At 42.2% G+C, this 19,047-nt stretch overlaps 1 protein-coding gene across 1 annotated transcript in view; it reads left to right on the forward strand.

The window, feature by feature from the left end:
• Positions 1-19,047, forward strand: part of pdzd2 (PDZ domain containing 2) — a 183,704-nt gene that overhangs the window by 61,058 nt on the left and 103,599 nt on the right. Inside the window, exon 4 of the mRNA XM_084308088.1 lies at positions 11,012-11,157. Coding sequence (XP_084164214.1) covers positions 11,012-11,157 — 146 coding nt within the window. The remainder of the gene's footprint in view (positions 1-11,011; positions 11,158-19,047) is intronic.

The following is a 19,047-nucleotide window of genomic DNA, read 5'->3' on the forward strand; positions in this document are numbered from 1 at the left end:
CATGGGGGCAGGGGTCAAAGGGAGAGGCTGGAGAAAGGTGAAGGAGGGAGGAGGGTGAGACATGGGGGCAGGGGTCAAAGGGAGAGGCTGGAGAAAGGTGAAGGAGGGTGAGACATGGGGGGCCGGAAGGGGGGGAAGGTAAAGGGTAGGTGTTAGGTAGAGACAAAGGGGGCAGTGTATTGACGGGGGAAAAGACAGATGATTCCACTACACGAGTGACCGATCAAAGATCAAAGATAAGAGTCATTAGCTTGCTGGCTGGCATGAGCCACTGGGCATTATATAATATATAATGCAGGACTTAGGAAGTCTTTATTTGGCATGCAAACGACACACACATGCGATGGGCGGCACACACACACAGGAACACACACATGCAATTTTCTTGTGTCGCCTAATGCGATTGAGTCTCTGCACTTGATCCATCCCGTCGTCCTTCCCCCCATGGGCAGCCGGGAGCAGATAGGGCGTCGACATGAGCCGCGCCCCGGGGACCAATCCAAGTGCTCCTGCCCGTCTTCGTCACGGACGCCACAGCGTTAGCGATCTGTTGTTGTCCATGTTTTTCCATTGGGTTTATCTTATCGGGGGCGAAACCCTTGCGAGCACAGGGAGAACATGCAAACTCCACACAGAAAGGCCTGGGAGATACCCCACCTGGGTAACTGGCATCATGGAAACCTGCTCCCCAAGCGGGAATCGAACCCTGGACCTTCTTGCTGTGAGGCGACAGTGTTAACCACTACACCACCGTGCCGCTCTACAATTATAGCCCATTGTAGTAAGCTAGATCAATGTTTAAATATCATTGATATTAATATCCAGTAGATATTACATTTATTAATAATATTACTGTGTTGCAAATGTATCTTAAAAGTAAATTAATCTAAGAAATTAAAAAAATTATGCTGTGTGGCAGACAGAAATGCAGTTTTACCGTCAGTGAGAACCATGACGTTGTATGATTGACACCTACTTTAGGGCAAGTGTAATGAATTACTTGTTACTTAGAACCCCTTCTATTTTTGTAGTAATGCATAAATCATAATTTATGTTATAACTAGGCTATGTTTGAACTGACACACAGTTGGTGCAGCAGGCCTTTGGCGTAGCCCGACATAATGTTAGCTTCCATTTGACCCAGTGGATATGTGCTCTGAACACATCATAACCCTAACCCTAACCGGGGATGACAGTGGCTCGGGAGTCGTCTGGTAATCTGGAGGTTCCCCCTTGGATTCCCGCTCCTCCCGGGCAGCGTGTCCAAGTGTCCTTGAGCAAGACACTTAACCCCTAACTGCTCCCGATGAGCAGGTTGGCACCTTGCGCGGACGCCTCCGCCGTCGGTGTGTGAATGTGTGAGTGAATGGGTCAAATGTGAGGAACAAATTGTAAAGCACTTTGGATAAAAGCTGTTAGATAAATGCAACCATTTACCCTAAGCCTGACCCTAACCCTGGTCAGAACCATCACACAACAACATCTATTGATTAAACAAAACTCACTGGACAACTTCTGCTGGTGACATGAAAGAAACTGAGACTTATTCCTCCTTTCTGCTGAGAGTCTATGTGAGAGTCTTTCTGCTGAGTCTTTCTGGTGAGAGTCTTGATCTTCTTTCTTTCTTTGTCTTGAACGTCATGCTACTAGTTTAGCACGTAACCACTGGTCTCCTGAAAGAGAATGTCCTCTAAATGTACTAACGGCCCACAGTATGGCAGACAAGAACCCTCTGTCACCTCTCCACTTCTGTGGAGCTTCATTCATGTAGACAGACAAATTACTATCTTTACTGTCATCATTATTCTTTATTTTGGTGTTGTTGCTTGTACAATGTGCATGGAAGTATTGTTTTATTCTGATTGTACAATGATTTTATGTTTGAATGTGTTATGTTATTTTGAGAGGACCCCAGTAAGAGTAGTTGTTACTGAGGTAACAACTAATGGGGATCCTAAATAAACAAAAAAAAGAAACGGCAATGACAGGGTGACAGTTCAGAGGTGGCAGAAACAGTTTAATGAGTAATGAGAGGTCAATACCAGAATATCAGTCCATGTGGCAAACAAATCCAATAAGGGGGCAGGCAGGAGGAGAAGTCCGAAATCCAAAATCAGAAACAGGCAGGATGAATCAAGATAGCAAAACACTGATAGCTAGGTAAGACACTTTAAGGCCATGTCAACACGAATCCAGATCTTTCACAAAACGCACATTTTCTTCCACGTTTGGGCCTTTCATCCACACGTAAATGGTGTTTTCAGAAACATAAATGGAGATTTTCGAAAACGCATTTTAAAGTGGAGATTTTCCAAAATATCGGTTCAGTGGATCCGTGTAGCCACTGTAAACGCATAGTCTAGATAAACGATGACGCCACAGCTCACTACGCATGCTCAGACTGTTGTTCTATGGCAATAGGCGCCCGTAGCCTTGAAGCGCATGCAGGTAATAAGATGGACAGCGCCTGGTGCTGAAATGACAGACAGAAATAGCATGTACAGTTTCTTCCCCCTCGAATGTATATATTTTATTTTATTGATCTCTGCCTCTTAAGCAGTACTGTATATTTGTATATCTTGTATATCATAAATGTCTGGATGTAGCAGTACTGTATATATCTACTCCAGTGCCGACAGATTCAGCCATCATACGCTGCTTGCGTGTAATAGGGATGTATCTGTTATTTAGTTAGGCCTACTGGACATTTTTCGTTGACATAAGTAGATTTTTCGTTTTTGTTTATTTATTAAGTTAATATAAACCGTATTTCAAACGTTTTTGAGGTTGTTAAATACATGCTTTTGATTTCTTTAAGTGGCGAGTGACGTTTTTGAGGTTGTCCGCTTATTTCTCGAGAGATACAATGTCAATGTTGAGACCACCTTGAGATCACAATATCGCGATTCCGAAACAAAATAAGGCCAGTCCTTATCACAAACTGTTGCAAAGATATTTAATGTTTTGCTAAACATTTCTAGTTTTGCGCCCGGCTTCAGTTAAAAGCCAAATTCCATTCTAAATTTAGTTAATAGACGCCAGACAGAAGAGGTCTGCACCTGATGCGCTCTGATGTTGCGGATAGTTGAGGATGTTGGCATCACGCGTGAGTGGTCCCAGGATGACCTAATAATAACTATATAACATTATTAGTTGAATAGTTACTGTACAGGAATTACAGGAATCATTTGAATATGTGAGTTACGTGAATATAGCTTGCCTGTGGACACAGACATTCATACGCATTAACAGCTCCATCTTTTAATACACACTTGTATCATACAGTAATGTTAAATAAGATATTGAAAGATGAAGGATGAAGTTACAAATGAAAAGGGGCAAAAGCACTTACTCTTTGACAATTCTACAGCGCACAGTGGGTTGTGGTCCATTTAGGAAATCAGTTTGAACTTGAACTTGCATTGGTTTGTGATAGATTATTAGTTACTGGGTATTTCAAAGTACCTCATATTTGGTACCATTTTGAAGCTAACAACTAGTTTCAAGTTTCAAGTTTCAAGTTTCTTTAATAGTTGTCATACAGAAGTACAGAATACTTTCATACAAAATGCTTCTTACTGTTACGCTCCAGAGACTGTGCTAGACAAGATAGTATCAAATAACATAGTATAGCATGTAATTTAGAAGTAGAAAATGAGGTCACAGTGTTCAGTATAGACATATGTACAATGTTCGATGCAGAATAGACGTAACTGAGTTACCATATAATATACAATACTATGCAGTGTACTAATGTACAGCACTATATAGTGCAAAGCAGAAATGGGATGAGGTACAATTTAGGTACAATTTACAGTAAGGTGTACGAGTTGTAGTGCAATCCTTCATCAATAAATATAAAGTGTGGGGAGTGGGTGCTACAGTGTGTTTGTTTAAAGTGGGTGTGTGCTATAAAGTGTGTGGAGTGGGTGCTACAGTGTGTTTGTTTAAAGTGAGTGTGTGCGTGTGGATGTGTGTGCTATGTGCGTTTGATGGTTGTTGTTGTGTAGTGTTCATTGTTCGTTTAGCAGCCTGATGGCCTGGGGATAGAAGCTTCTTCTAGGGCTTTCCAATGATATAAAATAAGTGTATGATTATCATCATCATTTTTATTATTATGGTTTATATGTAGTTGCACTTGAACTTGTTGAAATTACACTTGGAAGATACAAATTTAATTTCAAGCACTTTCCTTGCTTATTTCAGATGTATGTGTAATGAATGGAATGCAGACAATCTTGTTGGCAATATAGAACAGCTGACAGATTAGAAATACCATATATTGTTAACAAGTTATGAATTAATTAACGAAACTAGATTAGATAAAAAAAGATAAAACATTTATTTTTTACATATTGTGATGGAAATTATAAAACGTTCATGTATGTGTTACAATTTTTCTTCAAACTTACCCCATTCTCTTCATAGAGCCTTGTCTTCCTCCATACTCTCTGCCACAATAGAACCATATTTCCTGGGTAGAGAAGTACCGTGGCTCTTCCTGGCTCTCCCTGGTTCTCAGCTGTATGTTATTAGCCAATGCTAGCATGGGCGCTAGCGTCAAGCAGCAGGCCATGTCGTCAATTCTAGGTTGATAAAATGAAATATGTTATATATGAATATGAGCCACTAATGAATACACTAAATACAGCAATGTGGCTATTTGAAAACACTGCATTTGCGAAATAAATACGTCAATTGTGTTCACGTTAGCCATGCCTTAGCTCAGCAGCTAACGCACCGCAGCCTGGGTAAAGTTAGTAGCACACAGCGGCACTTTTCAAAACAAGCTTTTTGATTGGAAAATATGACCAGAATCTCTGGAAAAACATCTCACAAACACTATAGACGGTCATAAACGTTAACGAATGCTATAATAAGTCCAACAAATGAGTATAAATAGTACTTACACGGTCGTTTCGAAATGCAAGAGCACGCGCTGAATCCCCACAGAAATAAATTCTATGACGGAACGCTCTGGGAAAATCTACAAAAAAACCTGCCTGTCGTGTCGGGCCCGTTTATATAGTTCCTCTAAGTCCTGCGGACTAATACTTGGTGTGCTGGTGGTGGTAGGTCTTCCATATAAGGCCTGAAAAGATGGTGTTGTTCCGCCCAAAACTCGACAAATAGGACCTGAATCCCCGGCCGCTCCCCTTTGATCGCGCCTGCGATATCAGCGACTCGGTAAGTGATGTCAAATATGAGCAAAAAAAGCTGAATCCGCTTCAAGAAGACTCACTACATTAGGTATTATAATTACAACAATTGCATTGTTACTGTTCACATGTGTGGTGCCGTCACAGTCATATATAAAAGGATACAGTTTGAATGACCTATAGAGAAACACATCGTTTCTCAATCGTCCTGTCAGCTCGGTACCGCTATGGTATTTGAGATATCGCTTATCGCCACCTAATGGCCCGGCATGCTTGTTGGAGCAATTTATATGCGTTTATGTATTGAGTTTTATTTATTTTTTGCTGCCGTGTGGACGAGGATATTTTTTTTAAACGGAGCCTGAAAATATCCAGTTTGCAAAAGATCCAGATACGTGTGGACATGACCTTAGACAATCTGGCAGGGAGCAAGGGAAATGAACAGGTCTAATGGTGCGTTCACGTCAGGTGGGAAGAAGCGGACGAACCAGATGACATCTCGTTGCTACAACTAGGAAGCATTCACGCGTTGAACTCGAGGAAACGCCCACATCCAAGATGGCGATCTTAGCCTACTGTAATTAGCCTACTGCTAACCTATTGCTACAAGTCGTTAGCAAGTTACTTTAAAATCAACTGTAGACGAACAGCAGCAAGTATAGCTCGTTTTTCATATGAAGAGTACAGCAGTATGATTGTATTATTCTGATTATGTGATCAAAGTGATCATTTTGATTTGTATTGCCGACATCGCCGTCAAGCTTGCTGCCATGATGGTTGATACTTCCGCATTTCGGGACGCGAAGTGGGAGATATCGGGGTATATAAAAAACTCCCATATGACCTAGTAGGAATTACCACTAGGAGGCTGACGTGAATGGCTTTTCCCAGTCGGAAGCTGGTTCTTCCGCTTCTTCCCACCTGACGTGAACGCACCATAAGTACTGAAGCGGCTGATTAGCTAACGAGGGGCAGGTGTGTGTGTGTGTGTGTGAGCGGAGCCGGCCAGATGAATGTGATCAGCAGGGGATGCAGGGCAGGAGGGAGTGTGTCCAGGTCTGAAATGACAGGAGAGTTCATATCAGCAAACAAAAGAACATATTAAAGCCTGACTGAAGTTGTGACACTAAAGCCACAATGCCGAGTCCGACTGAGATACAAACACAACGAGCCGCCAGTCACCCGGGATCACGTGATGGGATCATCATCCTGCTCCATGAGTTCACGTTACGCCCGCTTAGTTACAACCCACCTGAATGTCTGAGCAGATGTTACAAACAGACCCACCCGTGTGGTTCCTACGTGAAGGTTATCATTACGTCTTTGTAGCTTAAATCTAAGTGGTCTAAATATAACGTCCCTGCACTTAACAGCTAATGTCAGCCCTTGAAGGAGAGCATTGGCAAGCGAACGGTCCCTTCCACGGAAGCCACAGCCAGATCCAACAGTGGTTGTTTACATGCAGAGAGTCTGATGTAGCTCACCGCTAAGAGAGAGGCTCTCCTCTCCGGCTGAGGGTGCACTGTAATCATCGCGCTTAAAGGCCCGCTCTGTAATCCAGGTGACAAACCGTTCAAAATATTGGATCAGGGGCATGTTGTCGTTCCCAAATTGACTGCCGGGTCTCCTGACCAACTAATTCCGTTGTACTGTACTCGTGCTGTATAATGACAATACATTTGAATCTCATCTAATCTAATCTAATGAGGACCAAGACTAGATGACAACTAAATCTTTGTTTTCTCGTGTTGTAAAAGAGGTGTTTACGTTGGTGAGGTTTGTAAAGATGGGGTAAATCACACCTATATATTCGTTCTGAGTTATGATTGGCTGTGAAAAACTACACTACGCCCATTTTTCACTGACGTAACTCAAACTCTTCAATTATTAACATGAACATACCACAAATGTATTATGGTTCAATTTTATTATAAATTTGAATTACACATCCGGGCACTTACATTTATTGTAGCCCAGAGCAGCACACAGTCACGGCAGGGTTGACAACCTAACCCTCACCCTGACTGGGATCTGGAGCCTGCTCAGAGGAAGATGATCCAGTGTGTTTACAGTGTTTGAAGTTGAGGTCTCCTCCTCCTCCTCCTGTCTGATCTCAGAGGTCTAAACAGGGATGAATGTTGTGGTTTTGGTTGGATGTGATGCCTCATGCTGGGGGAGGGGGCGGGACGACCACACTAAAGCCTTACAACTAAACCACGACCGTGTAGGCTTGATTTGGTGATTACATGCCGTGTAGTTTAGCGTAGTGATCTTCAAGAGTTACACAGTGATTATCCCTATGTTGCTGTCAATCAACTGTAGTTACTTTAACAGCCAGCGGCTATAATTGGTTTATACATTTTTACTGTAGTGGGCAGTAAGTCACAGTGGGGCGTTCAATAGATTGTCAAGTGTAGTCTTTCATCTTGGTCCTGTGTAGCTCAAACACACAGATACAACCGTGATGCTCTTCTACCAGACGATGATGCAGTACTGGAGAACACTCTGGATGGTAGAACAGTAGATGATGCAGTACTGGAGAACACTCTGGATGGTAGAACAGTAGATGATGCAGTACTGGACAACACTCTGGATGGTAGAACAGTAGGTGATGCAGTACTGGAGAACACTCTGGATGGTAGAACAGTAGATGATGCAGTACTGGACAACACTCTGGATGGTAGAACAGTAGATGATACAGTACTGGACAACACTCTGGATGGTAGAACAGTAGATGATGCAGTACTGGAGAACACTCTGGATGGTAGAACAGTAGATGATGCAGCACTGGACAACACTCTGGATGGTAGAACAGTAGATGATGCAGTACTGGACAACACTCTGGATGGTAGAACAGTAGATGATGCAGCACTGGACAACACTCTGGATGGTAGAACAGTAGATGATGCAGTATTGGACAACACTCTGGATGGTAGAACAGTAGATGATGCAGTACTGGACAACACTCTGGATGGTAGAACAGTAGATGATGCAGCACTGGACAACACTCTGGATGGTAGAACAGTAGATGATGCAGTACTGGACAACACTCTGGATGGTAGAACAGTAGATGATGCAGCACTGGACAACACTCTGGATGGTAGAACAGTAGATGATGCAGTACTGGACAACACTCTGGATGGTAGAACAGTAGATGATGCAGCACTGGACAACACTCTGGATGGTAGAACAGTAGATGATGCAGTACTGGACAACACTCTGGATGGTAGAACAGTAGATGATGCAGCACTGGACAACACTCTGGATGGTAGAACAGTAGGTGATGCAGTACTGGACAACAACAAGTCGAAAGATCAAATGCGATACAACATTTTTCCTGCATTACATGCTCGGGCAGAGAAAAGTCATGTCCTAACGCACACAGTTTCCTGCTGTCCAAGTCAAACAAGACAACATCACCACACCCAGGATTCTTCCCGCAGGGACAATCAAGCTTGCAACGTAGACACGCACACGTACATCATGTTGGTTTGAGGCATTTTGGATGAAAGTACACCAGCTTCTTATTCCAATTGGCAATTATGTTAGTAAGCCGTGAAATTCTTGAATTCTTGGAAAAATACTAGTTTTCCTCGCCCGTGGGAAAGGAAATTATAACAACGTGGAGTTGAGATGAAAAGTGTGAGTCAAATCAAATGTATTTGTAGAGCCCGAGATCACATGGAATAGTCCCCATGGGCTGTACAAGTCAAGAAGAAACATCACAAAAGATCAAAAACAAAAACCACCATAAAATCCAAATATGCGACACTCCCAGACTTTACCCAATGAAGATAAGGAACGACTCACTTAAAACCTAGCAATAGGGGGAAAAAGCAACACAGCGGCATGGAGGAGAGAAACCTCAGATGGGCTGTTCAAAGGGGGGATCCCCTCACTTGGATGTCGGTGATAATGTAGTGTTGGATGATAGATGACAGAATTGGTATGCATGTAATGAAACACATATATACTGTATATACAAGGTAACAATAGTATCTAAGGTACATAAAAACATTTTCTTTTATTAAAATAAATAGAGCTAAGGACAACAACAACAAAAAAGAAAGCATAGGAAAACTGAGGGAGATGTAGAGTGGATCCATTATGCCTGTGATAGTCAGAACCGGTTTGAGGAAGAATAGTCATGCTTCATAACCAAAACAACAGCGCTTAGCGTTCCCTCTACCTGCCCTCACTGAGTGGATCCCATGGTAATCCCCCCGGCGCTACAGCTATTCAACCCTGAGTAACGGCTATTCAACCCTGTGTGTGTGTGTGTGTGTGTGTGTGTGTGTGTGTGTGTGTGTGTGTGTGTGTGTGTGTGTGTGTGTGTGTGTGTGTGTGTGTGTGTGTGTGTGTGTGTGTGTGTGTGTGTGTGTGTGTGTGTGTGTGTGTGTGTGTGTGTGTGTGTGTGTGTGTGTGTGTGTGTGTGTGTGTGTGTGTGTGTGTGTGTGTGTGTGTGTGTGTGTGTGTGTGTGTGTGTGTGTGTGTGTGTGTGTGTGTGTGTGTGTGTGTGTGTGTGTGTGTGTGTGTGTGTGTGTGTGTGTGTGTGTGTGTGTGTGTGTGTGTGTGTGTGTGTGTGTGTGTGTGTGTGTGTGTGTGTGGGAAACTGCTCATCATCTCGTTCCCATTAAGGACACGTAGTAGCAGAGAAAGTAGACGGCTCATTAGTGGCTTGTGTTTGGAGGCTCGTTATATCAGCGCCTCCGTCGGCTCGGGGGGACGTTGAGAGCAGAGGAAGCCTGGGAACCATGAGTAAACAGGAGGTGGTGTAGACGGAGGAGCTCACGCCTCCTGGCCACGAAACATCACACCACTGTGTTCCGTAGTTCCATCACGGTGACGTGCAAAGCCCCGATACACACAGTTTTTTATTAGTCAAATACCATCTAGTTTTCTTGTTAGGATATGTAATAAATACCATCAAGTTTTCAAGTGAAGATATGTAATAAATGCCATCTACTTTTCAAGTGAAGATATGTAATAAATGCCATCTAGATTTCAAGTGAAGATATGTAATAAATGCCATCTAGTTTTCAAGTGAAGATACAGTATCACCATCGTGTTGCTTGTCAAAAGGCATATGATGTGCAAAAGCAACTGCTGATCAGAGGCTGGGATTTTTTAATCCCTTATGCTGAGGGCACATTTTGCATAAAACGCCTGACGATTGCATACCCAAAGTAATTTGTGATTTATTCTTTAACCACTTATAGCACATGCATGAGTCTGGTCTCATTTGAAAGAAAACATTCTGAACTTTCTTCCACAACAGGAAGAGTCACTCTGAGTGCTAATGTAATAGAGTTAGAGGTTTGAACATACTGAAATAAAGGTTTTGTTTACTCACTTTGTTTACTTGTTGCCAGATGCCTGCTTTTGAGTTCAGAACTTCCAGCTGAGAGGTAGGAGCTGGAAAACAGTACGGTTCCATAGCCCTGAAGTATTATCTAGTACAGGTCCAAAGTTGATAACAATCCCACAGAAAATGTGTGTTTTACAGACGTTTTTGTAATGTTTGTATCGGTAAAAATGAGTCCAAAATGGCCGACCTTCGCTCATTTGGACGGCGATTGAGAAATTCTCAAACAACAACTTATCCGTCTTCTACTGTCCCTTTACCGTAGGAATCAGCCCTCATGTAATATGCCATTATACGGTCAATAATTTTCACCGTCAGAGGTGACTGGTACGTTCACGGCCAGTGTACAACATATATAACTACGTATGTATGTAATGCAACAACATGTCAATACTGATTTTAGCATCAATTACCGGGTCAGCCCTACACTGTATATTGAAGTTGGTGTGTGATGATAAATTGTGTGCTATTCTCTGTTGACCACCAGCCCAGGGAGGGGAGCCACATCTGGAAGATGCACATGGTGAAGGGCCAGGAAGGCCTGGGGATCCAGATCACCGGAGGCCGAGGCTCCAAGCGCTCCCCTCACGGCATCATCGTGGCCCACGTGGAGGAGGGAGGAACGGCCCAGAGGTAACGCACCTTCTTCTAACAGCTCCTCTCTACTGCAAGGAACTTGCCTTAAATATTCTGGTTAACCAGCGTTTTCATCATCCCAGAGGTTCAGCTGTGCAGCATGTGAAGTAGGGTTGGGTAGCGGACTCAGTACTTTTAAGGGTACCGGCCGGATTACGTCGGTACTACAGAGCACCGATTCACGTTGGATCAATTGGTGCCACATTTTGGTACCTTGAGAGTTGATAGATTAATACCCACCCGGTTAGAAAATAAACTGAATTCCAATGATACGCAATGGACCTGTCTCAAACCCCGCCCTCTTTTCTTGATCCTCCAATCACAACTGTCGCTTACCTCGGACAAACTTGGTTTGTCCGAGGTAAGCGACAGTTGTGATTGGAGGATCAAGAAAAGAGGGCGGGGTTTGAGACAGGTCAATTGTCATAGACACAGTGAACACAGATCTATACAGGCTCCAGTCAACACCTCTCTGCAAAACCTTTGTTTCAACTTTAAAGGGATAGTTTGGATATTTTGAAGTGATATGAAATACGTGCCTGTAATGTAAATGATGCATGGCTGTTAACTGACCTACCGAGACGGCGAGACCTGTGGTCAATGTTCTGGCCGTGTTCCCAGGAGAGCTTCAGACCGGCAGCACAAATAAAATCAAGCCACAACATGCAAACTAAAGTTTTAACCAACCACAACAGAACACTACAGTCCTTGTGTATTTAACCATCATAACAGAACACAACAGTCCTCGTGTATTTAACCATCATAACAGAACACAACAGTCCTCGTGTATTTAACCATCATAACAGAACACAACAGTCCTCGTGTATTTAACCATCATAACAGAACACAACAGTCCTCGTGTATTTAACCATCATAACAGAACACAACAGTCCTCATGTATTTAACCATCATAACAGAACACAGCAGTCCTCATGTATTTAACCATCATAACAGAACACAGCAGTCCTCATGTATTTAACCATCATAACAGAACACAACAGTCCTCGTGTATTTAACCATCATAACAGAACACAACAGTCCTCATGTATTTAACCATCATAACAGAACACAACAGTCCTCATGTATTTAACCATCATAACAGAACACAACAGTCCTCATGTATTTAACCATCATAACAGAACACAACAGTCCTCATGTATTTAACCATCATAACAGAACACAGCAGTCCTCATGTATTTAACCATCATAACAGAACACAACAGTCCTCATGTATTTAACCATCATAACAGAACACAACAGTCCTCGTGTATTTAACCATCATAACAGAACACAACAGTCCTCATGTATTTAACCATCATAACAGAATACAACAGTCCTCGTGTATTTAACCATCATAACAGAACACAGCAGTCCTCATGTATTTAACCATCATAACAGAACACTACAGTCCTTGTTAGGGCTGGGCGATATGACGATATTATATAAATATCGGGTACAGTTCATTAACGATACACTTTTTTAACGTATCGTGGATATCGTGATGTTTTGCCCAAGAGGATTGTGTCGCGTCAATCTGGTCCACACCCGTTCAAACTTTTGAACAATGCCGCACCCACACACACACTACTGCATCAAAGTTACTACTTATTATTAACAAAGGCATTCGTTTTGTGGCATTAACGTTATATAGTTACACGTTCAATAACATCAGCGTATTTACCCAAACATAGCAACGTCCGATGACGACATAGATAGCAAGCATTACTGTTCATATCTCAGCCCGTGCTGAGTTGTGCGTGCCCATTCTGCGGTCTGTTAATAAAGTTTTCAATCAGGCCTAACAAAAATAATAGTTGGTTTCAGGTTGGTTGTCAGTTTGGCCATGGGTAGGTAGGGAATTTTTTTATTTTATTTTTTTTTTTATTCTTTCCCACGGCGACTATGGATAGGGAATTTCTTTATTTAATTAACCCTTTCACTGCCACACAACAGAAGGTTAGCCCTTTACTATCACACAACCGACGGCGATGCTCCATCATTAGCATCATTAGCTCCGCATCCGCGGAGCTAATGATGCTAATGATGGAGCATCGCCGTCGGTTGTGTGATAGTAAAGGGCTAACCTTCTGTATTGTCACAGTGAAAGGGTTAACCGGCTGTCGTGTGGCAGTGAAAGGGTTAAAATGTTCACAACAACATGGATGCATGTACTCTGCCAGCATGTTTAATATCCATAATACTAAATGTTTGACTAAGATTTCTATGAAACTTTATTCTAAAAAAAAAAAAAAAAAAAAAAAATGATTTTTTTTTTTTTAATATATAATTTTTTTTTTAAACTCATAAAATATATTGGGTCGCACCTAAATCGGCAGGGTCGGTCGGCAACCTGAAACCAACCATTATTTTTGTTAGGCCTCAGACAGATGTATGGAAAGGCTTTTATTATAACATTCGTTGCAGTAAAATCATTATGCCTCGTTGTCATGCTGCGGTGCGCTGGTGATCACTCGTCGGCCGCGGGGAGCTGTTGTTGTTGTTGTTGTTGAGCTGAGCTCTCGTCAAAATCAATGGAGGACTTTCAGGAAACTAAAAAACGCATAGCGCTTGCCGATTGGTGCCAAGAAGAGCAGGGCTGGTGCAAGCGGTGTGACGTAATTGGCAGACTCGACTGTCAATCAAAATTATTCTGTTGCCGGCTGAATGATTGAATGAATGAAAACGTTATTAACGATTGCAGAATGATGTACAGTACATCTCAATACAACAACAGTGGACTGAAGGATGAAGACCAGAAAAAGACTTTCGGCTTTTTTACATAAGGGTCCTCCATTTTCAATTAATTAAAACATTTAGAGACATACAAATATACAGTAGTTTCATAAAAATGCTAAAATGCGATTGATTGATTGATTGATTTAAAACTGTATTAACATATTGCAGAATGGGTACAGTACATCTCAATACAACAACAGTGGACTGGAGGATGCAGACCAGAGAAAGACTTTCGTCTTGTTTACATCAGGGTCCCCCATTTTCAATTCATCATATTTCATATCTAAATCATATAATATCTCATTGCTAAATATATGCAATATATAATCTAATAATCCAATAATCTAAATCTAATATATAATATAAAAATGCTAAATGCATGGGTATTTTATTTTGTCTTTAATGTTAGCTTGCAAACTCAAATACTGTCTTGGTAAGCCTCATAATGAATTATTTGGGGAAAAAAAGAAAAACATTGTGATGTGTATCGTGTATTGCCGAAAGGTCCGAAAATATCGTGATATCATATTTAGGCCATATCGCCCAGCCCCAGTCCTTGTGTATTTAACCATCATAACAGAACACTACAGTCCTTGTGTATTTAACCATTATAACAGAACACAACAGTCCTCATGTATTTAACCATCATAACAGAACACAACAGTCCTCATGTATTTAACCATCATAACAGAACACAACAGTCCTTGTGTATTTAACCATCATAACAGAACACAACAGTCCTTGTGTATTTAACCATCATAACAGAACACAACAGTCCTTGTGTATTTAACCATCATAACAGAACACAACAGTCCTCATGTATTTAACCATCATAACAGAACACAACAGTCCTCGTGTATTTAACCATCATAACAGAACACAACAGCCCTTGTGTATTTAACCATCATAACAGAACACAACAGTCCTCGTGTATTTAACCATCATAACAGAACACAACAGTCCTCGTGTATTTAACCATCATAACAGAACACAACAGTCCTTGTGTATTTAACCATCATAACAGAACACAACAGTCCTCGTGTATTTAACCATCATAACAGAACACAACAGTCCTCATTAGGGGGGTAACGGTACACAGAAGCCACGGTTTGGTACGTACCTCGGTATTGGGGTCACGGTTCGGTACGAGTTCGGTACAACAGAAGAAGAAAAAAATTATAATTATTATTAATATAATTTTCTTTTAAATTTTTTAAATGTATATATTATATTTATGATAATTATTATAATTATTATTATTAAATAGAATAATTGTATATAGGCTTGCCGTGGTAGTCAGTGATACTGGTGCCATTCTGTGTTCAGGCATCCACTTGCCTACTGCCCCTTTAAACTTATCCTTGCTAAGTTTCAGTTTCACTTCCAGAGAGAATTTAACTTCACGGCGAGACTGAATACTAGAGAACAGATGACATATTACAACAATGGCAGAGGATTATTTGGATTTAAACACAGTGGAGCTCAGATGATCTGTCTGGAAAAGTATGTTTCTTCTTTTTATTTGATGAGCTGTGCCTGTGAGTCCGGCGGGGGAGAATGTTGATGTGTTTGTTGGTGCGTGTGTGTGTGTCGGCGACGCGTGTGTGTTTCTTTCCATTGGTTTCATTTGGTTAACGTTATTGGGCGAACAAGAAAACGAAAGAAAACTGTAATCACCCTGCAGCTGTTCCAATGTAAATGTGCCTTTCTCCTCCGTGCACTTTCGCCGCTCTGAAGTCTGACTCGGTGTGCCCGGCCCACGCGCGCGCTGTTCTCGCACGGACCTCGCGAGTGCCTGCATGTGGGTGTGTTTGCGCTGTGGGGCGTATTCGTCGTATGGGTGCGCGTACCGCACCGTGACGGCCGTACCGTAAATTCGCGGGACGAATACACGTACTGTTACACCCCTAGTCCTCATGTATTTAACCATCATAACAGAACACAACAGTCCTCGTGTATTTAACCATCATAACAGAACACAACGGTCCTCGTGTATTTCTGACGGCTTGGTTCTTCTCTCAGACTGATATTTTGGAGAATTCTTTTTTTGTTGAAGAACATCAGAACATCAGCCCCTTCACATATCACGCTGCCTACAGTAACTAGGCTTTGAATTTGGAGACCCGCTGTATCATTCCAGGTCACCTGGGTCTTGAAAAACACAGACATTTTGTGTTCCTTGATCAAGCAGGTTTGCAGAGGTGTATTCAGATCAAACAGGTGTATAGTGATGTATTGATGTATTACTAGATGTATGACATTCTAGTAAGCAGTGATGTCCTCAGATGCCACATGAATTATCGTCACAAGGTCTGAGGACCCTTGATGAAAAAAAAAATTAAATACAAATTGTGATCAAGCTGGTTTATAATGATGTATTCAGATCAAACAGGTGTATAGTGATGTATTGTGATCAAATAGGTTTATAATGATCTATTCATATCAAGCAGGTTTGTATAGGTGTATTCAGATCAAACAGGTGTATAATGATGTATTGTGATCAAACAGGTTTGTGGTGATGTGTTCAGATCAAGCAGGTTTATATTGATGTATTGTGATCAAGCAGGTGAATAGTGATGTATTCATATCAAGCAGGTTAGGTTTGTAGTTATGTATTCATATCAAGCAGGTTTGTAGTTATGTATTCATATCAAGCAGGTTTGTAGTTATGTATTCATATCAAGCAGGTTTGTAGTTATATATTCATATCAAGCAGGTTTGTAGTTATGTATTCATATCAAGCAGGTTTGTAGTTATGTATTCATATCAAGCAGGGTTGTAGTGATGTATTGTGATCAAGCAGGTTTGTGGTTATGTATTCATATCAAGCAGGTTTGTAGTTATGTATTCATATCAAGCAGGTTTGTAGTTATGTATTCATATCAAGCAGGGTTGTAGTGATGTATTATGATCAAACAAGTTTATAGTGATGTATTCAGATCAAGCCGGTGTGTAGAGCTGTACTCAGATCAGTCTGAGGACAGTGTGGAGGAGATGTATTCAGATCAAGCAGGTGTGTAGAGCTGTACTCGGATCAGTCTGAGGAGAGTGTGGAGGAGATGTATTCAGATCAAACAGGTGTGTAGAGCTGTACTCAGATCAGTCTGAGGACAGTGTGGGGGAGATGTATTCAGATCAAGCAGGTGTGTAGAGCTGTACTCAGATCAGTCTGAGGAGAGTGGGGGGAGATGTATTCAGATCAAGCAGGTGTGTAGAGCTGTACTCAGATCAGTCTGAGGAGAGTGGGGGGAGATGTCCTCAGATTAAGCAGGTGTGTAGAGCTGTACTCAGATCAGTCTGAGGAGAGTGGGGGGAGAGGTCCTCAGATCAAGCAGGTGTGTAGAGCTGTACTCGGATCAGTCTGAGGAGAGTGGGGGAGATGTCCTCAGATCAAGCAGGTGTGTAGAGCTGTACTCGGATCAGTCTGAGGAGAGTGGGGGAGAGGTCCTCAGATGCCACATGAATTATCGTCACAAGGTCTGAGGACCCTTGATGAGCCCCATCCAGCATCAAAGCCGCACTCCTCAAATCAAAACCTTTGCACAAATCACATGACCACCTCTCGACCAATGTCCTGGTACAAGTCATGTGACCCCACACACACACACACACACACACACACACACACACACACACACACACACACACACACACACACACACACACACACACACACACACACACACACACACACACACACACACACACACACACACACATACACACACACACACATACACACACACACACACACACCAGGAACACATGGCTGAAACTGCTGCCACACTCGTGCAATGTAGTGTTTAGATCCCATACCCGGGAAGGACGTTTGTACATTAATAAAACATTTTAGGTGGTGGGAGGGGTTAATGTTAAGGTAAGGCAGTGCCTGTCAGGCCCCCCTTTGGCGGACCAAAATATTTTGGGCCCCCCCCCCCCCCCCCCCCCTCGCCCCAACAAAATAGTCATGAAATGGGCCATGTTTAAATGTATTGAAATAACACCAATATTGTGACCTTTCAAATTGACAACACCTTCTCTCGCGAGAGCCACCTTGCCTCGCTGTGAAACAGCACTGCAGAATGGTCAGCTCCCATCTCCTCACACAGCACAGAGAACAGGCGCGCTTTCAGGGGTCGGGTTTTGATGAAATTTACCACGTTTATAACTTCTGTCAAAACCTCATTCAGCTCAGGGCTAAGCTGTCTTGACGCTGGCGCCTCTGTGAATTTACAGTGCGTCTATTGCGCGTTTGGCGAGACCCCCTTGATGAGCGCCTGTAGCCCCCTCCTTTTCCCTGCCATGGCCTGCGCACCGTCAGAGCAAAAGCCCACACAGTTCTCCCATTTCAGTCCATGTTCTGTCAGGTAACTGTCAATAATTTTGAAGAGCTCATCAGCTGTCGCTCTGTTTTTGACATATTTGCAAAACAGCAGATCTTCACTCAGTGACTGGGAATTTACAAAGCAAACATAGGAAATAAGCAAACAGTCTTTATTGCTGTCAGTCTTTGACAAGGCAACACGCATGTCATCCTCAAGGCTCAACTTGGCCCTATATTTTGTTTTCAGAGCTGTCATGGATGAAAAGCCAGCTTCACACAGATATGTGGTGCTGAATGGTATCAACACCTTAACTGCTGCATCATGAGATACTTGGTACTCAGCACCACACAAGAGTTTGGATGGAGATGTGTCAGGAAGCTTTGTCTCAATGCTGTCTGTATAGTTTTATAGGTGGTGGGAGGGGTTAATGTTAAGGTAAGGGATAGTTTTATAGGTGGTGGGAGGGGTTAAGGTAAGGGATAGTTTCCCACAGGCTGAGTTTACTTGTGGTGGTGGGTGACGGCGCTAGTGATATGATATGAGATTTTGATGGTACGATTATTGTCTGAGGAAATATCACGGTTTTCATGATTATTATACTTTTATTTAAGATTATGAAAATATATTATATATGTATATAAATCAGTATCTTCCTTTTGAATAAAATTGTATTTTTCTGCATCAGGATTGTTAAAGATAATTTGCCTAATCCATGTAAAAAAAAAGTTGCCTATATCACACACACACACACACCCACGCACACACACACACACACACACCCACGCACACACACACACACACAGAGTGGCTTATAGCAGAATTCATG

Source organism: Notolepis coatsorum (genome assembly GCF_963971535.1).
Source record: "Notolepis coatsorum genome assembly, chromosome: 2".
Taxonomy (NCBI): domain Eukaryota; kingdom Metazoa; phylum Chordata; class Actinopteri; order Aulopiformes; family Paralepididae; genus Notolepis; species Notolepis coatsorum.